The 23944-nt window shown below is 49.8% G+C and overlaps 1 protein-coding gene across 10 annotated transcripts in view; it reads left to right on the plus strand.

Moving 5' to 3' along the window:
* Nucleotides 1–8932: 8932 nt before the first annotated feature.
* ASMT (acetylserotonin O-methyltransferase) overlaps nt 8933–23944 on the plus strand; it is a 56745-nt gene continuing 41733 nt past the window's right edge. For 3 of the 10 annotated variants that reach the window (XM_044936699.2, XM_044936693.2, XM_044936700.2), the window contains exons 1-4: nt 12859–12888; nt 13266–13440; nt 15615–15744; nt 16380–16448. In XM_044936699.2, the coding sequence (XP_044792634.2) occupies nt 12874–12888; nt 13266–13440; nt 15615–15744; nt 16380–16448 (389 nt within the window). In that variant the 5' untranslated portion in view covers nt 12859–12873. Of the gene's footprint in view, nt 9066–9894; nt 10294–12571; nt 12659–12693; nt 12889–13002; nt 13033–13265; nt 13441–15614; nt 15745–16379; nt 16449–23944 lie in introns of those variants that run through there. The other 7 variants (XM_044936698.2, XM_044936701.2, XM_025276359.3 and 4 more) reach the window with 7 other exon arrangements.

Consider the following 23944-nt stretch of genomic DNA (forward strand, 5'->3'; position numbering starts at 1 on the left):
GGACTTTAACATTGGAGAACTTTGGTACCAACGGTGGGTCCTTGGAACCCCACCCAGGGTAATGGTGTCGGGGGCTGGGGGATGTTTGGGAGGTGACAGGTTATGCAGGTGGAGCCCCCGTGCACGTCTTCATGAAAGACTCCCTGGACTCCCCAGGGAGCTCCCTCGTCCCTCCCACCAGGGGGGCGCACAGTGAGAAGACACCCTCAGAACCAGCAGGAGCCCTCGCCAGACGCTGTGCCCCCGCCAGGGTCTTGGACGTGCGGCGTCTGGGGCCCTGAGGAGTGTTCTTTTATTTCTAGGGCCCCTCACCTGCTGTGGAACACAACAGGAGCCGCAGGTACCCGACACCACGTGATGTCTAAGAACATCCAACCACGTCCCCTCTTGCTTTAGGGCAGCAAGCTAAATCATCCCACCGCGCAGTCTCCAGACTAAAAATGAAAAATGTTACTCCCTTAAAAGAGAAAGCACGAGGATAGCAATAGTCCCCATCACTCGTCGCTGATGCCGATACAAGGGAAAAGTGCCGGCAGGGGTGTGGAGAGATTGGCTCCTCTTGTGCTGCTGCTGGGAAGGTAAAGTAGGGCAGCTGCTGTGGGAAACACTTGAGCCGTTTCTTAAAGTGAAACACGGAGAAGGAAATGGCAATCCACTCCCGTATTGTTGCCTGGAGAATTCCATGGACAGACTACAGTCCATGGGGGTCGCAGAGTCAGACACGACTAAGCGACTAACGCTTATACAGTCAAACGTAGAAGTTCCGTGGGATCTACTTGCCCCACTCCTACGAATACACCCGAAAGATGTGAAAAGAGTTGTCCGAGAAAGACTTTCTACAGTAATTTTCATAGCAGCACTGTTTACAACAGCCATGAGCGTGGAAATCACCCAGGTGCATGGCTGGAGGGATGGTGGGTGGGTGGGTGGATAAATGGATGGGTGGCTAGGTTATGTGGATGGAAGGGTGGGTGAGTGGATAAATGGATGGGTGGCTAGGTTATGTGGATGGATGGGTGGGTGAGTGGATAAATGGATGGGTGGGTAGGTTATGTGGATGGATGGGTGGGTGAGTGGATAAATGGATGGGTGGCTAGGTTATGTGGATGGATGGGTGGGTGAGTGGATAAATGGATGGAAGGCTAGGTTATGTGGATGGATGGGTAAGTGGGTGGGTGGATGGAAGGGTGGGTGAGTGGATAAATGGATGGGTGGCTAGGTTATGTGGATGGATGGGTAAGTGGGTGGGTGGATGGAAGGGTGGGTGAGTGGATAAATGGATGGATGGCTAGGTTATGTGGATAGATGGGTAAGTGGGTGGATGGATGGACAGATAGGTGGGTGGATGGACAAATAGGTGGGTGGATGGAAGAGTGTCAGTGGATAAATCGATGGATGGCTAGGTTGATGGATGGATGGCTGGGTTGATGGATAGGTGGATGGATGGATAAGCGGGTGGATGGACAGATAAGTGGGTGGATGGAAGGCTGGGTGAGTGGACAAATGGATGGATGGCTGGGTTAATGGATGGATGGCTGGGTTGATGGATAGGTGGGTGGATGGAAGGGTGGGTGAGTGGATAAATGGATGGATGGCTGGGTTGATGGATAGGTGGATAGATGGATAGTGGGTGGTTTGACAAATGGATAAACAGCATGGGTTCCATGCACACAGTGGAATATGACGCAGCCTTGAAAAGGAGCGAAGCTCTGACAGGCTGCAGCGTGGGTGGGCCCTGAACACACGATGCTCAGCGAGCGAGGCGGACACAGAAGGATGCATGGTGTGTGACTCCATTGATAGGAAACGGCCACAACAGGCAAATCCACAGAGGCAGCAAGTGCGTTTGTGGTGCCAGGGACGGGAGGAAGAGGATGAGGAGTGACTTAGTGGGGACAGGGTCTCCTTGGTGGGGTTGCGACTGTGATGTGATAGGCGTGATGTCTCCACAGCACTCGGAAAGGCCTCAGATCTTGCGAGTTCACTTAACACAGTTTTACATTATGTGCATTTTTGTTGTTGCTCAGTCGTGTCCGACTCTTTGCGACCCCATGGACTGCAGCACGCCAGGCCTCCCTGTCCATCACCAACTCCCAGAGTTCACTCAAACTCATGTCCCTTGAGTCAGTGATGCCATCCAACCATCTCATCCTCTGTCGTCCCCTTCTCCTCCTGCCCTCAATCTTTCCCAGCATCAGGGTCTTTCCAATGAGTCAGCTCTTGGCATCAGGCGGCCAGAGTATTGGAGCTGCAGCTTAAGCATCAGTCCTTCCCGTGAGTACTCAGGGTTGATGTCCTTTAGGATGGACTGGTTTGGTCTTGCTTTTCCAGGGACTCGCAACATTTTAATGCAATATTGACCATTTTCCTTGAATTAAAAACCTAAGAAGAGGGTGTGTTGGCTTCTACTTTTGATTTCTCCTTTCCCTGGGCTCAGGAGGATCACTTGGTCTAATGACTGGACAAAACTCAGGTCCACTCACCTGCACCAACCTCCTGACCGTGGGCGGTGGTGAAGGAAAGGGCAGCTTTATTACAGCAGGTGCTGGGCGGGTGCTGGACAGGTGTGGGCGGGCGCTCAAAAAGGCAAACTCCCCCCGAAGGGTTTCAGTCAAACGTCTTTAGAAGGTCACATGGTGCCCGAGGGGCCGTTGGAACATCTGAGATCAGCTGGTGCCTGGCTCCTCGATTCACAGTGAGAAAATGTCACAACTGGGGTCATGGGGGCAGGCGTGGAGCAGGGGTGGAAGGTTCTCAGCCATCAGTCCTCAGGCGCCAGTCCGTCTGAGGGCTCCTTGCTCCTCGGGTGGTTCATTTCAGCCACCTGGTGGTGATTTCAGCATCTGCAAAACAATTCCGGAAGAGTGCATCAGAAAAGGTTAACCGTGAACTTTAGGGAGGAATCGAATCGGAGGGCATGGGGGACGGGGTCTCTTCCTGTAAAGGCGCCTTAGGGTGCTGCTGGGTTACAAGGATTTCCCTGGGCGCGGTGGACTTTGTCAAGGTTTCAGTCCAGTTCAGTCACTCAGTCGCGTCCGACTCTTTGCAGCCCCATGGACTGCAGCACGCCAGGCCTCCCTGTCTGTCACCAACTCCCAGAGTTTACTCAAACTCATGTCCATTGAGTCGCTGATGCCATCCAACCATTTCATCCTCTGTCGTCCCCTTCTCCTCCTGCCTTCAATCTTTCCCAGCATCAGAGTCTTTTCCGGTGAGTCAGCTCTTCGCATCAGGTGGTCAAAGTATTGGAGTTTCAGCTTCAGCATCAGTCCTTCCAATGAATATTCAGGACTGATTTCCTTTAGGATGGACTGGTTGGATCTCCTTGCAGTCCAGGGGACTCCCAAGAGTCTTCTTGTAATCCCCAGACATCGGGCAGCCCCAGACATCTAGCAAAAGATGAGGATGGCATGGCTCCACCCTCCTGCCCCCCAGGTTCCCCCCACGTCCCCCCCCATCCCAGGCTCAGACGATACCATCTTCCTCACGCTCGCTCGGTACCTCCTACCCTCAGACTCCTGCTGCAAGACACAAGAGTTGTGGGTGCCCCTCTGAGAGATGAACCCCGCCGTCCACCAGTCCCCCAGCGCTCTGTGACCCTCCAGTTACTCGTAATGTAGCCACGCGTTCCGGGAAACACACTTATTCAGAAGGACAGTGCAGATATTGGAGTGCAGTTTATTACACCGGAGGGCCCAAGGCAGAGTCTCCTCCTAGCCAACGACCCTGACCAATTTTTCTGAAAACCTTATATACCCTAAGCATCCGTGCCCAAACCCACCTCCCCAAATTCCCTGAAACTAGTCTGAATGAAGGAAGAAGATGCAATCATAGTTAACCTGTGATTCGTATGCCTTAAGCTGAGGTGGTTAACACTGGACAATTACCAATAGGCCTGTGGTCATACCCCAATAAGCAGAATAGAATGTATGATTCTATTCGGTCACACAGATAATTAGGGTATTCTTTTAGACGACTGACAGTCTAGGTATGAATCCTGGGGTTCTTCCATCCGGGAGGTCTGGTTTTCCAGTTGGTTGGTGTTTCCATAGATACTGGGCATAGAGCTCAAAGTCCACAGTCCGGCCAGAGATGGAGTCCTGCTCTCAAGGCGGAGCTTGTTCTGTCTGTTTCCTCCTTCGGGAAGAAATCCATAGGGGTTTTCTGGGGAGCGTGTGACAAATGCCCACGAGCTGGGGCTTAAATAAATAACACTCGTCATGCGCGCTTCTGCCCAGTCGTGTCCGGCTCTTTCGCGACCCCGGGGACTGTAACCCTCCAGGCTCCTCTGTCCATGGGGATTTTCCCTGTAGCTCAGATGGTATAGAATCTGCCCACCATGCAGGAGACCCAGGTTCAAAGAACGACTGAGCAACTTTGAGTTTCACTTTCAGCAGAACAGGGGGCCCTTCCCTGGTGATTCACTGATAAAGGATACACATGCAATGCAGGAGATGTGGGTTCAATCCCTGGGTTGCGAAGGTCCCCTGGAGAAGGAAATGGCAACCCACTCCAGTGTTCTTGCCTGGAGAATCCCATGGACAGAGGACCCCGGTGGGCTACGTCCATGGGGCTGCAGAGTCGGACACGACTGAATGGCTAACACACGTACTGGAGTGGGTTGCCATTTCCTCCCAGGGGATTTTCCCCACCCAGGGATGGGGACTCGTCTCCTGTGTCTCCGGCATTGCAGGCAGATTTTTTTTTTTTTTTTTACTAGCTGAGCCCCTGGGGAAACTAAGAGACGCTCATGCTCCCCCTAAGAGTGAAGATTCCACAGGCCACAACTGAGACCCAGGGCAGCCAAATAAATACATATTACTTAAAAATCCGTATGTTGATTCCCTGCAGGGCCCCTGCAGTAGGAAGTAGGAATGTGGAGTTTCTTCAAAGTTAACCCGTGAACTGAGGGCACTCACACAAAAAGGAGGCCAGGGTGTCCCAGGGCTGAGCTCCCTGCAGAGGCTCCAGGGGAGGCTCCTCCCCGCCTCTTTCAGCTTCTGGGGGGTCCAGGCGTCCGTCCCTGGGCTGGTGGCCGCCTCCCTCCCGTCTGCCTCTGTCTCCACGTGGCTTCTCCTCTGTGTCCATCTCTCTCCTCTTCTGTGTCCTATAAGGATCCTGTCATGGGGTTTAGGGCCACCCCCAGCCAGGGGGACCTCATCTCAGACCTTGCCTTTATCACACCTGCAGAGACCCAAGGTTCCAGGAATTTTAGGGGAACAGTCTTCAACCCAGAGCAACATCCCAGTTTCAGAGATGTTAGATGTTTTTGTTTTCTTTTTTTTCCTATGTTTTTGCCACCGGCAGTACATGGGGTCTTAGTTCCCCGATCAGGGATTGAGCCTGTGTCCCCTGTAATGGAAACTACACTGCCAGTCAAGTGTCTTAAAAGTTCTTTTTTTTTTTTAATCTGCATTTTGGAGTTGATGCAACCATTTCTCGTATAATGACGGGTGGTTTAGTCACTAAGTCATGTCTCACTCTTTGTGACCCCATGGACTGTCACCTGCCTGAGTCCTCTGTCCGTGGGATTCTCCAGGCAAGATTACTGGAGTGGTTTGCCATGCCTTCCTCCAGGGGATCTTCCCGACCTAGGGATCGAACTTGGGTCTCCTGCACTGACAGGTGGACTCTTTATTGACCGAACCACCCAATGACTAGCTCGTGTTGAATCTTTGATTTTACACATCGGACCTTGAGTGTTTTAAAAGCCAAAAACCTGACTTCCCGATTCAGGGGATCCAAGCTGGCCCATTTGAATGCAGAGTTCCAAAGAATAGCAAGGAGAGATCAGAAAACCTTCCTCAGCAATCAATGCAAAGAAATAGAGGAAAACAACAGAATGGGAAAGATTAGAGATCTCTTCAAGAAATTTAGAGATACCAAGGGAACATTTCATGCAAAGATGGGCTCGATAAAGGACAGAAATGGTATGGACCTAACAGAAGCAGAATATATTAAGAAGAGGTGGCAAGAATACACAGAAGAACTGTACAAAAAAGAGCTTCATGACCCAGATAATCATGATGGTGTGATCACTCACCTAGAGCCAGACATCCTGGAATGTGAAGTCAGGTGGGCCTTAGGAAGCATCACTACGAACAAAGCTAGTGGGGGTGATGGAATTCCAGCTGAGCTATTCCAAATCCTGAAAGATGACGCTGTGAAAGTGCTGCACTCAATATGCCAGCAAATTTGGAAAACTCAGCAGTGGCCACAGGACTGGAAAAGGTCAGTTTCCATTCCAATTCCAAAGAAAGGCAATGCCAAAGAATGCTCAAACTACCGCACAATTGCACTCATCTCACATGCTAGTAAAGTAATGTTCAAAATTCTCCAAGACAGGCTTCAGCAATATGTGAACCGTGAACTTCCTGATGTGCAAGCTGGTTTTAGAAAAGGCAGAGGAACCAGAGATCAAATTGCCAACATCTGCTGGATCATTGAAAAAGCAAGAGAGTTCCAGAAAAATATCTATTTCTGCTTTATTGATGATGCCAAAGCCTTTCGCTGTGTGGATCACAATAAACTGTGGAAAATTCTGAAAGAGATGGGAATACCAGAACACCTGACCTGCCTCTTGAGAAACCTGTATGCAGGTCAGGAAGCAACAATTAGAACTGGACATGGAACAACAGACTGGTTCCAAATAGGAAAAGGAGTACGTCAAGGCTGTATATTGTCACCCTGCTTATTTAACTTACATGCAGAGTACATCATGAGAAACACTGGGCTGGAAGAAGCACAAGCTGGAATCAAGATTGCCGGGAGAAATATCAATAACCTCAGATATGCAGATGACACCACCCTTATGGCAGAAAGTGAAGAACTAAAGAGCCTCTTGATGAAAGTGAAAAAGGAGAGTGAAAAAGTTGGCTTAAAGCTTGGCATTGAGAAAACTAAGATCATGGCATCTGGTCCCATTACTTCATGGGAAATAGATGGGGAAACAGTGGAAACAGTGTCAGACTTTATTTTTGGGGGCTCCAAAATCACTGCAGATGGTGATTGCAGCCATGAAATTAAAAGACGCTTGCTCCTTGGAAGGAAAGTTATGACCAACCTAGATAGCATATTAAAAAACAGAGACATTACTTTGTCAACAAAGGTCTGTCTAGTTAAGGCTATGGTTTTTCCAGTGGTCATGTATGGATATGAGAGTTGGACTATAAAGAAAGCTGAGCACAAATGCTTTTGAACTGTGGTGTTGGAGAAGACTCTTGAGAGTCCCTTGGACTGCAAGGAGATCCAACCAGTCCATTCTAAAGGAGATCAGTCCTGGGTGTTCATTGGAAGGACTGATGTTGAAGCTGAAAATCCAATACTTTGGCCACCTGATGTGAAGAGGTGACTCATTGGAAAAGACCCTGATTCTGGGAAAGAACTGAGGGCAGGAGGAGAAGGGGACGACAGAGGATAAGATGGTTGTATGGCATCACTGACTCAACGGACATGAGTTTGAGTGAACTCCGGGAGCTGGTGATGGACAGGGAGGCCTGGCGTGCTGCGGTTCATGGGGTCGCAAAGAGTCAGACATGACTGAGCAACTGAACTGAAACTGAAGCTGACCCAGGGGCAGGTCTCTGAACGGCCCTCCCCCAGGCAACTTGCCCTTGCCATCAAGATTGAGAATTCGGGCAGATAAACATCCTGTTCCTTCAAGTCCCATCATGGGTCCTGAGATCAGAGACTGTGGCCAACAGGAGGGTGACCATCCATCTGGAGAATGAGATGTGCTGATGGTCAAATAGTCAGAGGCTCTGAGTCCATGGATCCAATCCCCATCCTTCCTTAGTTGCAGTTCAGTCAGTCAGTCGTGTCAGACTCTTTGTGACCCCATGAATTGCAGCGCACCAGGCCTCCTTGTCCATCACCAACTCCCGGAGCTTGCTCAAACTCATGTCCGTCGAGTCGGTGATGCCATTCAACCATCTCATCCTGTGTCGCCCCCTTCTCCTCCCGCCTTCAGTCTTTCCCAGCATCCGGGTCTTTTCCAATGAGTCAATTCTTTGCAGAATTTCTTGTCTGGCCTCTGATGTGTTCAGTCAGTTCAGTCACTCAGTGGTGTCCGACTCTTTGCGACCCCATGGACTGCAGCATGCCAGGCCTCCCTGTCCATCACCAAGTCCCAGAGCTTGCTCAAACTCATGTCCATCTCATCAGTGATGCCATCCAACCATCTCATCCTCTGTCGTCCCTGATCAGTTTCCATTGATTAAGGAGGCCAGGAAACCCTGGTTTAACACTTTCTGCTCCCGGAAGAGTGAATCCAAGCTCCGACCTTGAATTTCACGGTTCAGTCTCAGGTCATGCTGATCCTCTTGAACCCTCCATCTCATCACTAAACTAATCGCCTTAAGTGAAGACCCGGGATTGATTCCGCAGCCTCAGGGGAGCTGGCTGAGAAAGGGCTGCCGGCGGTTTAATCAAGCAAATGCACTCAGTGGCCAGTCGCTCTGTCCTCCTGGGGGTCCCTCCTGAGGATTCCCCCATGACCTTCCCCGTTAGGCTTTCTGCCAATAAACCTTTATCGAAACCCTGTCTACCTACCACCTGTCCGGTTAACAAGGCTTTATTGGAACCTTGTTCCATCACCTGTGTGCTCAGTATTGCTTTATTGGTATCTGTTCCACCACCTTTTTTTCGTCAATAAAGCTTTATTGGAACCTTGTTCTAACACCTCTCTGGTCAATAAAGCTTTATTGGTATCTGTTTCACCACCTTTTTTGTCAATAAAGCTTTATTGAAACCTTGTTCCAATACCTGTCTGGTCAATAAAGCTTTATTGGTATCTGTTCCACCCACCCCCCTTTTTGTCAATAAAGCTTTATTGGAACCTAGTTCCAACACCTGTCTGGTCAATAAAACTTTATTGGTATCTGTTCCACCACCTTTTTTTCGTCAATAAAGCTTTATTGGAACCCTCACTTGCCCAGCCACGAAGCACAGAGGACCTCTCCGAGGCAGAGTGTTGGTTCATAGTTGGAGCTTTCCCCCAGCCCCTACTCCAGCAGGGTGTGCCCAGAAACAGGGCATGAGGTACAGCATGGTCAGCGGACATGGAGGTGTGCTTGCCGGGGTTCAGGGTGGAAAAGGGCAGGGGAGCCCCTGTGGTGGGGGGTGGAAGCTGAAGCGCCCATCTGGGCTCCGTGAAGCTGAGCGTCAGAGATGGCTGGGAAAGAGAGAGTGTATCCTCAGCGGGGCTGGGGCGGCCCACGGCAGGACAGCAGCTCAGGGCAGGTTCTGGGCTTCCTCCCACAACAGCGTGGCTCACCACGGTTCCTGGCGATTGAAATGCCACTGCTGGAAATAACCGATCACCCTGATAAACGGGGATGCGTTGACCACCCCCTGTATGAGGTTGAATCACGGCTCCCCAAAGAGCCGTCCATGTCCTCACCCCCGGAACCTGAGAACCTGGCCTTGTTTGGACAAAGGTTCTCTGCAGCTGTGATGGAGTGAAGGATATGAGATGAGGTCCTTCCTGAATGGGGGTGGCCCTAAACCCAAGGACAGGGTCTGTATAAGACACAGAAGAGGAGAGTCAGGGACACAGAGGAGAAGCCACGTGGAGACGGAGGCAGAGACGGGAGGGAGGCGGCCTCCAGCCCAGGGATGGGCGCCTGGAGCTCCCAGAAGCTGGAGTAGGCAGGAAGGACTCTCCCCTGGAGCCTCTGGATGGAGCTCAGCCCTAGGACCCCTTGAGCTCACACATCTGGTCCCCAGAACTGGGGGAGCACAGATGTCTGTGGTTTTAATCCCACATTCTGTGGGCATTTGTTATGGCCGCACCCAAGACCCCCCCCCACCCCCTCACCCCCGCTTCCCCACCCCCGGCCGAAATGAAGGGCCCAGAGACTGTTCAGTCCATCCAGTGACTCATCATCCCTAGTGATTAGTGGGCATGTGGGTTTGGGACCAGTTGCACCGCTGATGGTACGAGGATGGGAGGGAGCTGGGGCTGACAGGCGATTTTCGGGCTGTGTGCTCGTCAGAGACAGAAGGAGTGAACAGAAGCCCCAGGGGTCCCTCGTAAGCTCTCTCATCCCCTTCACCAAGCTAACGGAATCTCCTAGAACGATCCGTCTTGGGCTCGCTCCCTGGCGCCCAGCTTGCAGGGTCAGTACTGACACGCTGGCCGTCCGCCCAGGTTGCTCATAGACTGGTGAAGCCCAAAGCTAAGATAGCCGGGGTCCCTCCAAGCCAGACCGGCGCGGAAGGAAGATGTGCTCCCAGGAGGGTGAGGGCTACCGTCTCCTGACGGAATACGCCAACGGCTTCATGGTCTCCCAGGTAGGAAGAGGCTCCACCGGCTGGGGTTCTGTTGCCGGGAGGTGAGGAGGACGACAGGCACTCAGTGCTGAGTGAGGACGGGGTCTCCTCCGGGGGGCGTGAGGGTGTGCTGGGACTCTGGGCGTGTCCACGGGCAGAAGCTTGACCATCGGGGCCTGGGGCCCTTCTAGGGATGTGTTGGCCCTCATGGAGTGGCGTCTCAGAACGACATTTGTAGGGGCTTCCCTGGTGGCTCATTTGGTAAAGAATCTGCCTGCAATGCAGGAGGTCCAGGTTCCACCCCTGGGTCGGGAAGACCCCCTGGAGGAGGAAATGGCAACCCACTCCAGGATTCTTGCCTGGAGAATCCCGTGGGCAGAGGGGCCTGGGGGGCTACAGCCCATGGTGTCAAAAATGAGTCAGACATGACTGACTAACCCTTTTTTCACTGTGTTAGTGAAACAAGAGTGCAAACAATCTTACTAGAATAAAACTTAATATAAACCGAGTATTAAGAAATAACATCTCAATAGAACAAAGGTGAATCCGGCATTGAGGATAAAACTTAACAGGACCTCAGCAACAACAGACTTAATAAAATCGTGGATGGGTTGGGAGGCTGGGATTGAGACATATACACTGTTGATCGTGTGTATAAAACAGGACGAATGAGAACCTGCTGTACGGCTCAGGGAACTCCACTCAAAGTTCTGTGCTGACCTACATGGGAAGGAAATCCAGAATAAGAGGGGATATATGTATAAACGATGGCTGATTGCCTTTGCTGCCCAGCAGAGACTAACACAACATTGTAAGCTGCTGCTGTAAAATTAACCTTAAATATTTCAATAGAACGAGAGTGAATCCAGTGTTAAGAGAATAAATGTAAATACAACCTGAGTGGAATGGGAGACTGAGTAAAACTCAGTAGAAGGACGTCCCTGAGGGCCCAGTGACTAAGACTCTTGAGTTCCCAACGCAGGGGCCCGGGTTCAACCCCCGGTCAGGGAGCTAGACCCCACATGCCACGACTAAGACCTGGTGGAGACTAATGAATATAAATAAAAATAATTTTAAAACTCAATAGAATAAAATATGAATACAACCTTAGTAGGATGGGTTCAAAACATCTCAGACAAGAGGGATTGCAACTTTACTAAAATTAGAGTTAATACAACCTCAGTAGAAAAGCCAACGCTATATTAATTGGATAAAACTTAATGCAACCTCAGGAGGAAATTGATAAAACCTCCATAGAACGAGAGCGCACCCAACTTTCAGAGAATAAAACGTACTCCAGCCTTACAGAATAAGAGTCAATACCCCGTTAACAGAACAAGAGCTGAAACCATCTTAATAGAATATGACTGAAGACAACCTGCGTACAGGAGAGCTAATAAAATATGAATAGAAAAAAACCTGAATGCAACCTAGATGGAGTGAGCGTTTATAATACCTCAATAGAATAAGAGTGCACCCAACATTAAGGCAAGAAAATGTACTACAACCACTTGGAATAGGAGTTCATGAAATGTTTTTACATAGAGAGTGAATGAAACCCGAGCACAGGGCTTATACAATCATTGCAGGGTACGTGTTAGTCACTTAGTCGTGTCTGACTCTGCAACCCCATGGACTGTAGCCCTCCAGGCTCCTCTGTCCATAGGATTCTGCAGGCAAGAATGCTGGAGTGAGTTGCCATTTTCTCCTCCAGGGGATCTTCCCGACCCAGGGATCAAACTCGGGTCTCCTGCATTGTCAGGCAGATTCTTTCCTGTCTGAGCCACCAGGGAAACCCCAGATGCGCTTGTCTGCTGAAACCCAGGAATAGGGAGTGAATAAAACCTGAATATAGGCGCTGGTATAATCATAGCAGGGTAAGAGATCATGCCAACTTCACTGAACAAGAATCAACACAACTTTAACAGGGTGAGAACTGATTCCATGTTAATAGAATACGGCTGAATACGACCTTCGTACAAGGAGAGTCAATAAAATCCTAATAGAAAAAAATCTGAATGCACTCTTAATGGACTGTTCATGACATCTCAATAGAACAAGAGTCATTACAACTTAATATAATTAGAGTTAATATTGAGCTCACTGCAAGAGCTGATACCATCTTAAGAGGATAAAGCTTAATACAATCTTAATATAGTAGGACTTCGAGCGACCTATTAAGGATAACAACTAATGAACCTTAAGAAGAGTAGATACAATCTTAACAGAATAAGAGTTAATACAGTCTTAACAGAACAGGAATGGATACGGCCTTTTTAATGTAAACATTTAATTTTATACTGGGGTATAGCCAATGAACTGGAGAAGGCAATGGCACCCCACTCCAGTGTTCTTGCCTGGAGAATCCCAGGGACAGGGGAGCCTGGTAGGCTGCAGTCCATGGGGTCACACAGAGTCGGACACGACTGAAGTGACTTAGCATAGCCAATGAACAATGCTGTGATGGTTTCAGGTGGACAGCAAAGGGTCAACTATACGCACCCATGCATCCCTTCTCCCCCAGCTCCCCTCCCATCCAGGCTGCCACACGACACTGAGCAGAGCTCCCTGTGCTGGACAGCAGGTCCTTGCTGGTTCTCCATGTTAAATACAGCAGTGTGTCCATGTCCATCCCAGACTCCCTGAGTATCCCTGCCCCCATCATTCCCCCTGGTGACCATAAGGTTATTACAGAGGATTGAGCAGAGCTCCCTGTGCTGTCCAGCAGGTCCTTGCTGGTTCTCCATGTTAAATACAGCAGTGAGTCCATGTCCATCCCAGACTCCCTGACCATCCTTTCTGCCACCAACCATAAGTTCATTTTCTAAGTCTGTGAGTCTCTTTCTATTCTGTAAGTTGGTTTGTGTCATTTCTTTACAGATCCCACATGTAAGGGATGTCGTATGATATTTTCCCTTCTCTGTCTGACTCACCCTCCTGAAGAGTGTGAGTCTTCTGAGAACTAAAGCTGACTCTGTCTTCATTGCCCCGAGGTTCTCTTTGCTGCCTGTGAGCTGGGGGTGTTTGAGCTCCTGGCAGAGGCCCCGGAGCCCCTGGACTCAGCGGCAGTGTCTTCACGTCTGGGCTCCAGCCCCCGGGGGACAGAGCTGCTGCTGGACACCTGTGTGTCCCTGAAGCTGCTGCAAGCCGATGTGCGGGGAGGAAAAGGTAAGCACCCTGGCTGTTTGGAAGAAGGCGTTTTAAAGGCGCACTCTCAGCACAGTTTCCTATTTTATTTTTCTGGAAAGAGCCACAGAGTAAGTCTTCTCAGCCTGGTAGGCCGGCCACGAGGTCTCTGCAGATGACACTCATCTCTGCCTTTGGAGCATCAGAGCTGCTGGAGACAGACAGATGGGCGGGGCTGATCCTAATAAAACTTTATTGGCCAGACAGGTGGCGGAACAAAGATCCAGTAAAGGCTTATTGACCAAACAGGTGTTGGAACAGGGTTCCAATAAAGCTTTATTGGCCAGGCAGGTGGTAGAACATGGTACCAATAAAGCTTTATTAGCCAGACAGGTGGTGGAACAAGGTTCCAATAAAACTTTATTGTCAACACAGGTGATGGAACAAGATTCCAATAAAGCTTTATTGTCAACACAGGTGGTGGAACAGGCTGACAATAAAGCCTTATTGGCCAGAGAAGTGGTGGAACAGAGTTCCTATAAAGGTTTATTGACCAGACAGGTGGTGGAACAGGGTTCCAATAAAGATTTATTGATAGACAGATGGTGGAACAGGATTCCAATAAAGCTTTATAGAACAGACAGGCGGTGAAACAGAGTTACAATAAAGCTTTTTAGCACAACAGGTTGACGGAACAAGGTTCCAATAAAGCTTTATTGGCAAAAACAGATGGCCAAAACCGGGTACCAAACTCGGGTTGTCATTTGCTGACTGTGGATCAGGAAGTTTCCAGAGGCTGGTGTTTGCACTGAAACCCTGATGAAATATCCAAGGAACAAGACAGAAATGTGACCGAAAAGTTACACGGGAGTAATTTTTCCATCATGCTAAACTGCTTCTTTTCAAGGGTTGCCCTTTGTGTTAAGATCATATTCTTGTTTTGGTATTGAAGCTGCTTTCCTCTTACAGAAGATGGTCCTTGCCAGTTTTTACTTTCAATGCCCCTTCTTTGCAGAATTAAAAATTGTAAGCCCTATCTCAGTCACTCAGATTTTTTTTTTTTTTTTTTTTTTAGAATCTTGAGAATATGTGAAATTGCAAAGTGTAGGGACCACTGCCTGGCAGAATAGGGGTGGGTGGGTGGGCAATGGTAAGGGTGGGTGATGGGGCTTTCTCCTTGAAGCAAGGACTTGCGTCCCCGTTGGATTTATGGGGTGCAAACAGAAAGTGAGTTAACTTGAACAGGAGGATGTTGTTTGGGGGTTGATGGTACTCAGATGGCTGCAGGCTTGGGAATCAAGCAGTCACACCCTGTGAGTAAGCTTTGCAGCCCCGTCCCTTTCCCCCACTGGCCGTGCTGACCTCGAACCCCCAGTGCGGGCTGCGGTCCGGCCAGGACACACCTGCGGAGGATGGCGGACGTTCAAGGGGAAGCTCCTGGGGGCGGGAGGAGCGTGCTGTACCTGCAGACTCTCGGGTAGGCACGTCGGGACGTGGGCTAAGCTGCCAGGCCGGAGACGCTGGGACGCTCGGCTCAGAGACCAGGTTACAGGACCTCCGGCTGCAACGCTGTCGCCCTGGGGACCCCTTGGAGCCCCGCAAGCATTCAGCAGGTACAGATGGGCAGAAACAGTGAGTGAATTCAGTTCAGTCAGTCGCTCCATCGTGTCCAACTCTTTGTGACCCCATAGACTGCAGCACACCAGGCTTCCCTGTCCTTCTCTATCTCCTAGAGTTTGCTCCAACTCATGTCTATCGAGTCGGTGATGCCATCCAGCCATCTCATCGTCTGTCATCCCCTTCTCCTCCCACCCTTAATCTTTCCCAGCATCAGGGTCTTTTCCAAGGAGTCAGTTCTTTGCAGCAGGTGGCCCAAGGATTGGAGCCCTGCGGACATGTATTACATGTAGTCTATGGGGTCGCAAAAAGTCGGAGGCGACTGAGGGATTGAACAACCCTGGGGCTCGCTGGCCCTTTCCGTTTGCTACATCGGATCTTTCCGTGGGATTTACGAGGGCTGAAGGCAGCAGGCAGGACACGCAGCCCCTGCACCACAGGCCAGCCGGTCCTTCGGAACGAGGGTCCAGCTGTCGGGGTTCCGACCGTCCCAGGCGAGAATCACGTCTCCAGCCAGGAGGTTGCCAGCGTCCTTGTTGGCATCTTGGCGATGCCTGGGTGTCTAACTTTATTCCCCCCCCCCTTCTGTTTGTTTTCAGCTGTGTATGCAAACACGGAGCTCGCCAGCACCTACGTGGTGAGAGGCAGCCCCAGGTCCCAGCGGGACATGCTTCTGTACGCGGGCAGGACCGCTTACGTGTGCTGGCGCTACCTGGCGGAGGCAGTCAGGTGCGTGTCAGCCGCGCCCCCGAGTCCCCAGGGCGGCCTGCGGGCTGGCTGCCGGCCGTCCCAGGAAGCAACGTGTTAGGCTTCTTAGCGCGCGGGTCTCCAAACTCCCGGATCTAGATTTATTGGCGCACGGGTCTCCAAACTCCCGGATCTAATGCCTGATGGTGTGAGGTGGAGCTGATGGAGTAATAATAGAAATAAAGGAAACAGTCACTGGAAGGACTGATGCTGAAGCTCTAACACTTTGGCCATATGATGTGAAAAACTGACCCACTGGCAAAGACCCGGATGCTGGGCAGGATTGGAGGCGGGAGGAGAAGGGGGCGACAGAGGATGAGCTGGTTGGATGGCATCACCGAGTCCATGGACATGGGTTTGAGCAAGCTCCGGGAGTTGGTGATGGACAGGGAGGCCTGGCGTGCTGCAGTCCGTGGGGTCGCAAAGAGTCGGACACGACCGAGCGAGTGGACTGAACGGAACTGCAAACTGGAAAACGATTCCTGAGTAGTCTTGGGTTACTCGTTTCCGGCGGAGGCCCTCTGTGGTGCCAGGGTAAGGTCTGTGAGCGCAGGGCCGTATGAACGGAGTGCAGTGACTTCTCGGGGCCTCAGTGACAGTCTCCTCCTCGTTTTCAGGGAAGGGAGGAACCAGTATCCGAAAGCCTTCAGGATCCCGTCCGAGGAGCTCTTCTCTGCCATCTACAGGTAACGCCTCCCACCCACTCCCATAGCATCCTGCTTGAGAGTTGCATTTGTGTATTTCTCATTGAAGGATAATCCCTTTGCAGTATTGTGTGGGTTTCTGCCAGACATCCGCATGTGTCAGCCATCGGTTGACCTGTGTCCCGTCCCTCTTGAACCTCCCTCCCACCTCCCACCCCTCTAGGTTGTCCCAGAGCCCCGGTTTGAGCTCCCTGAGTCATCCCGCAGATTCCCATCGGCTATCTGCGTCACACTTGGTGACTTAGGTTTCCGAGTTCCTCTCTCCGTACCTCCCACCTTCTCTTCCTCCCTACCTCCCCGGGTCCGTAAGTCTGTTATGTCTCCATCTCCACTGCTGCTGCTGCTGCTGCTAAGTCACTTCAGTCGTGTCTGACTCTGTGCGACCCCATAGACGGCAGCCCCCCAGGCTGCCCCATCCCTGGGACTCTCCAGGCAAGAACTCTGGAGTGGGTTGCCATTTCCTTCTCCAATGCATGAAAGTGAGAAGTGAAAGTGAGGTCACTCAGTCGTGTCCGACTGTTCGCGACCCCATGGACTGCAACCTTCCAGGCTACTCCATCCATGGGATGTTCTATGCAAGAGTACTGGAGTGGGGTGCCATTGCCTTCTCTGGTGATTCCCTGCAAATGTGTTCATGAGTACCGTCTTTCTAGATTCCATAAGTATGTCTCAGTATACGATATTTGTTTTTCTGACTTGCTTCCCTCCGTGTAACAGGCTCCAGGTTCCTCAACCTCATTAAAAGTGACTCAAAGGCGTTCCTTTTCATGGCGGAGTAATATTCCATTGCATATATGTACCACAGATTCTTTATTCATTTGTCTGTCTATGGGCATCTAGGTTGCTTGAAATGTTACAGCAGTTGTGTGGATTTACAGTGTTCCATTAATTTCCGCTCTACAGTGAAGGGATTCGGTTATGCAAATATACACATGATTTCATTTTGTAACAACTGACTAATATCCCACCCTATATATGTACCACATCTTCTTTCTCCATTCCTCTGTTGATGGACATTGAGGTTGCCTCCATGTCTTTGCTGTTGTGAATAGCGTTGTGATGAATCCTGGCGGGTGCGTGTCTTTTCTAATTACGATTTTCTCCAGGTGTATGCCCCAGCGGCGGGACCACAGGATCGTACGATAGCTCTCTCTCTAGTTTTTAAAGAACATTCCATACCGTTTTCCATAATACCTGGACAAGTACACATTCCCACCAAAACTGCAGAGGGCTCCTTTTTCTCCACGAGCTCTCCAACACTTAATGTTTGCAGAGTTTTTCATAATGGCAGTTCTGACCGGTGCGAGATGATTTACCTGTTGTAGGTTTGATTTGCGTTTCCTTAATACTCAGAACCCCACTCCAGTCCTCTTGCCTGGAAAACCCCATGGATGGAGGAGCCTGGAAGGCTAGAGTCCATGGGGTCGCTAAGAGTCAGACATGACTGAGCGACTTCACTTTCACTTTTCACTTTCATGCATTGGAGAAGGAAATGGCAACCCACTCCAGTGTTCTTGCCGGGACAATCCCAGGGACAGGGGAGCCTGGTGGGCTGCTGTCTATGGGGTCGCACAGAGTTGGACACGACTGAAGCGACTTAGCAGCAGCAGCAGAGTTGAGTTTCCACCTGGTGTGTGTGTGTGTGTGTGTGTGTGTGTGTGTGTTTAAGGTATTCCAGAGTTTGATTCAGTTATACATAGAGGTTTATTCTTTTTTGCATTGTTTTTCTCACAGAGGTAGTTACATCATGCTCAGTAGACTTCCCTGTGCAATTCAGCACAGACTTTTTGATCATCAATTCTGTATATATGAGTGTGTACATGTTCATTCCTAACCCTTCATTTGTCACATTCTCATAACATTTTTTTTTTTTGGATAGTCATAACTTCCTTTGACCTTCACTGGTAGCTCAGCTGGTAAAGAATCTGCCTGCGATGCAGCAGACCCCGGTTCGATTCCTGGGTTGGTAAGATTCCCCTGGAAGGGTCAAGCTACCCACTCCAGTAATCTTGGGCTTCCCTGGTGGCTCAGCTGGTAAAGAATCCACCTGCAATGTTGGGAGACCTGGGTTTGATCCCTGGGTCGGGAAGATCCCCTGGAGAAGGGAAAGGCCACCCACTCCAGTATTCTGCCCTGGAGAATCCCATGGACTGTATAGTCGATGGGGTCGCAAAGAGTCGGACACGACTGAGCAACTTTCACACATAAGTTTCTTTACTCCGTTTCAGAGTCTGGCTCTGTTGTGTAAATTAGTTCGTTTGCATGAACACCCAGAGGCCCCCGTCATGGTTATATGATATCTGTCTTTCTCTGACTTCCGTCACTTGGTACGGGAGTCACTCGGTCCACCCAGGCTGCTGGCAGCGGCCTTATTCTGCTCCGCTCTGCGGGTGAGCCGTGTTCCTGCACAGAGAGATCTGCCTTCGTTTTCCTGTCAAGGGATGTTTTGGCGGATTCGGTGTCTTGGCCAATGTGCGTCGTGCAGCCCTGAGAACAGGAAGGTGTGTGTTATTTTGAAACATGACTTTTTTTTCTGGATCTGAGCCCAGAGGTGGGATTACTGGATTGTACGGTTTCTGGATGCTGAAGTTTTGTAAGGAACCTCCATGCCGTTTTCCACGTTTGCTGCACCAGTTTAGCTTCCCACCAAGAGTGCAGGAGGTTTCCGCTTTTCGTCTGCCCTTTGCAGCACTTAATCTTTGTAGATCTTACCAAACATGCCCATTTTGACCTGTTCGAAGGGATACATCATTGTACTTTTGATTTGCTTCTCTCTAATAATTACTGATGCTGAGCATCTTTTTATGGACCTGATGCCAACCTGTATGCCTCCTTGGACGAGATATCCATTTTGATCTTTGGCATATATATGTATATTTTTTCTTCTTGCGTTGTCTGTGTTTGTCATATTGAAATGCATGAGCTCCTCATAAGTTTTGGAGTTGAATTTCTTGTGAGTGTCTTCATTTGCAAATTTTTTTTTTTTGCAGTCTGAACACTATCTGTTTCTTTTGTTCAGGGCTTTCTTTGTTGAGCAAATGCTCTTCAGGTAGATGAGGTCCTGTTTTCTTCTTTTTGTTGATTATTCATTATACTAATATATATAGTTCAGCTCAGTCACTCGGTCGTGTCTGACTCTGCGACCCCATGAACTGCAGCACACCAAGCCTCCATGTCTATCGCCAACTCCCGGAGTCCACCCAAACCCATGTCCATCCAGTTGGTGATGCCATTCAACCATCTCATCCTCTGTTGTCCCCTTCTCCTCCTGCCCCGAATCCCTCCCAGCATCAGGGTCTTTTCCAATGAGTCAACTCTTTGCATGAGGTGGCCAAAGTACTGGAGTTTCAGCTTTAGCATCAGCCCTTCCAATGAACACTCAGGACTGATCTCCTTTAGGATGGACTGGTTAGATCTCCTTGCAGTCCAAGGGACTCTCAAGAGTCTAGGCTCCTCTGTCCATGGGATTTCCCAGGCAAGTATACTGGAGTGGGTTGCCAATCACTTCTCCAGGGGATCTTTCCATGACCCAGGGATGGAACGCGGGTCTTCTGGGGTCTTCCTGGCCCTGGGATTGAGCCTTGTGGGTCTCCGCACAGCAGGCGGATTCTCTACCGCCTGAGCCGCCAGGGAAGCCCGTGTGTTACGGTGGAGCACGGCTGCTTCCCGCGTTGCGTTAGTTTCAGGGGTGCGGGAACTTGATTCATTTACACACAGACATCTGTCCATTCTGTCTCGGGCTCTCTTTCCCGTCTAGGTAATTAGCATCCGTTCATTAGAGTTCCCTGTGGTGTTCAGCAGGTGTTTTTGATCATCACATCGTATATGGGAACTGGAATATGTCCATTCCAAACTCTTAAACAACCCCATCCCCATTACAGCTTGTGTGTGTGTGTGTGTGTGTGTGTGTGTGAGACACTTATAGGTAATTTCTCTCAGTTTCAGAGTCTGTCTCTGTTGTGTAATTAGGTCGTCTGCATGAATATCTACAATCCAGGTGTCCGTGATGTCTCAGGACCTCTGTCTCCCCGTCTCTGACTTCCTTCCCTCCCCGAGTGTGACGGTCACTCGGTCGGGGCATGCCGCTCTCCGTGGCCTTATTCTGTCCTCTGTGTGGCTGAGTCGTGCTCCAGGGGAGAGGTGGGCCCCACTCTGTCTTCATTTTCCCGTCGACAGACATTTCGGTCGATTTGCTTTCGTGGCCTTTGTAAATCACGCCGTCCTGAAGACAGGGGTGTGTGTGTCATTTCGAATCGCGATGTTTCTCTGGATCTAAGCCCACAGGTGGGACTGATGGGTTGTACGTTTTCTGGATGGTTAGTGTTCTAAGGACGCTCCATGCTGTTTTCCACAGTTCCTGCCCTGATTTAGTTCCATAGCAAAAGTGTAGGAGGATTTCCTTTTTTTCTCCGCCCTTTGTTAGCACGTATTCTTGGTAGAATGTCTTGATGATGGTCATGCTGACCGGTGTGAGGAGATACCTCATTCTCTTTGAGTACCTTCTAATAATTAGTGATGCTGAGCGACCTTTCGTGAGTGGAATGGCCCTCTGTATGCCTTCTTGGAAGGAATATGTGTTTTTATCTTTGGAGCCTTTTTATCTCTGATGTTTTGTGGTTTTGATATGGAGACGTGTGCGCTGTTTGTAGCAATCGCAGGTGAATTTCTTGTGGGTATCTTGGTTAGAAAAAATTTCTTTTCCATTCTGAGAGTCTCTTTCTGTACCGTTTTCGATGTTGTCCGTTGTCAAAATGCATTTAAGGTCTGTGCCCACATGCTTTTTTCCTTATTTTTGGTTCATTGTTCATTTTCTGTGTGGTGGATCCACACGAAGCTCTTCACGATTGTTCAAGAGGGTTGTGAAGTGAAAGTCGCTCAGTCGCGTCTGACTCTCTGCCACCCCATGGACTGCAGCACGCCAGGCGTCCCTGTCCACCACCATCTCCCAGAGCTTGCTCAGAGTCATGCCCATGGAGTCGGTGATGCCTCCAACCATCTCACCCTCTGTCGCCCCCTTCTCCTCCTGCCCTCAATTTAACGACAGCAAACGCAGCTTTTATACGTGTTGTTACAAAGCCCAGCCACGAGGTGCCAGCATTTCTCCATAAACTGTTTTTTTTTTAACTCCTTTTTGTAGAAGAAATGTTAATTTACACTGGAGGACGCTTCATTCCTCCGATATTGTATTTGTTTCAAGGGTACAGGAACTTGGATTTCCTTATACGTAGATGTTTATCTCTTCTTTATTTTTCCGCCATACAGGTGGTTAGAGTGTGTTCAGTAGACGCTGTTTTGCTATTCAGTAGGTCATTTTGGATCATCTGTTTGATTATATTATATTATAATCTGTGGCTTGGTGGATAAAGAATCTGCCTGCAATGCAGGAGATGAGGGTTCGATCCCTGGGTTGGGAGATCCCCTGGAGGAGGGCATGGCAACTCACTCCAGTATCCTTGCCTGGAGAATCCCACAGACAGAGGAGCCTGGTGGGCTACAGTCCATGGAGTCGCGGAGAGTCGGACACGACTGAGCCACTCAGCATGAACAAATGTGTGTCTTATTAACAAACTCTTAATGGATCCCTCATCACTAACTTTTTTGTTTTTATAAGCGTAAGTTTCTTTTCTCTGTTCCAACGTCTGTTTCTATTGGGTAAAGCAGTTCATTTGTATCCGTTATTAGATTCCAGCCACAAGTGGTCTCCTTCGCCCTGTCTGCCTGGCTTCTCTAGGTCTGATCATCTCTGCTTCCTTCTCTCAGGCTGGACATGGCATTCTCTCCTGCTCGTTTGTGGCTGAGTTGATGGTTCGTCGTGTCTGTGAGGTCCTCTTCTTTACCCGTTCACCTGTCCCCGAACACTCAGGCTGTCTCTGTGTCCTGGTTATTTTCCTGGTGCGGCTGTGATCTCCCGAGTATACCTATGTTTTGGAAACCCTGGGGCTTCTCTGGCTCTGTGCCTGTGGTCGGGGCGAGCATGTCCTAAGATGCTTCTCTGTCTTGTTTTCTGAAGGACCCACATACTCTTCTCCCTCGTGCATGGACCGTTTCCCACTCCCAGCAACAGTGCAGGGAGGCTCTCTCCCCTCCACACCCTCTTCAGCGTTTATTTTGGAGATTTTTTTAGATGCCCGGTCTCACAAGATGGGCAAGGTGTACGGTGATAAGATACCTCACCATAATTTTAAGTGGCCTCTCTCTAATAAGCAGTGAAGCTCAGCACATTTTCATGTCCCTAATGCAATCTCTCTGCCTTCTCGGAAGACATACCCATTTCAATCTATGTCCCCTTTATTTCTTTTTGTGTGTGTGTGTGTGTGTTTGTTTTTTACACGGAGCCGCACAAGCTGTTTCTGTGTTTCGGACACGAGTTCTCCGTGGGTATCTTGGTTTGCAAAGATTGTTTGCCATTCTGAGCGTTATCTGTTCATGTGGGATTCCCTGTGCTGTGCAGATTCTTTTGCGGTTAAGTAGATCCTGTTTCGGAGAAGGCGATGGCACCCCACTCCACTACTCTTGCCTGGAAAATCCCCTGGACGGAGGAGCCTGGTGGGCTGCAGTCCATGGGGTCGTTCAGAGTCGGACACTACCGAGCGACTTCACTTTCACGTTTCACTTTCATGCATTGGAGAAGGAAATGGCAACCCACTCCAGTGTTCTTGCCTGGAGAATCCCAGGGACGGGGGAGCCTGGTGGGCTACCGTCTATGGGGTCGCACAGAGTCGGACACGACTGAAGCGACTTAGCAGCAGCAGCAGATCCTGTTTTCTTACTTTTGGTGTATATTTCACTACTCTGAGTGGATGGCAAGGCTGTCCTAACTGTATTTTCCTCCAGAAGCTCACAGTCTGTGTCCTCTGATTTAGATCTCGGTCTTTCCTGAAGTGCGTGTTTGTGTGCGGTCTTGGGGAATATTCCCATTTCGTTCCGGCTTTCATTGTTTCAGGCGCCCCCTACGCTGTCCCCCATGACGCCCGTCACCTGTTTGGATTCCCAGCATCCCAGGAGGAGGGTCCCTTGCTCTTCCACAGCATCTGCGGCACTGCATGTGGGTAGAGGGTTTGACCATGACCATTCTCAGCTATGTGAGGCGATACCTCGCTGGAATTTGATCTGCCTCTCCCTTATAATTCCTGGTGCTGAGCACTTTTCATGAATCTAATGCAACCTCTATAGTTTATTGGAAGAAATATGCATTTCCATCTTTGGCCGCCCTTTTTTTTTCATGGGTTGGTTGTGTTTTTGACATTGAGGTGCAGGAGCTGTTTGTATGTTCTGGAGATGAATTTCTGGCAGGTATCTTTGTTTGAAAATGATTCCCCATCCCCAGTTTTAGGGATTTCTCTTTCCTTGAGGATGTCCTGGCTCTGGAAATGCTTTTAAGGTTAATTAGGTCCTGTTTTGATTTTGGGTTTGGTTTTCATTCTTCTAAGTGAAAATCACTCAGTCGTGTCTGACTGTCTGCGGCCCCGTGGACTATA

This window comes from Bubalus bubalis, chromosome X (assembly GCF_019923935.1).
Source record: "Bubalus bubalis isolate 160015118507 breed Murrah chromosome X, NDDB_SH_1, whole genome shotgun sequence".
NCBI classification, from domain to species: Eukaryota; Metazoa; Chordata; class Mammalia; order Artiodactyla; family Bovidae; genus Bubalus; species Bubalus bubalis.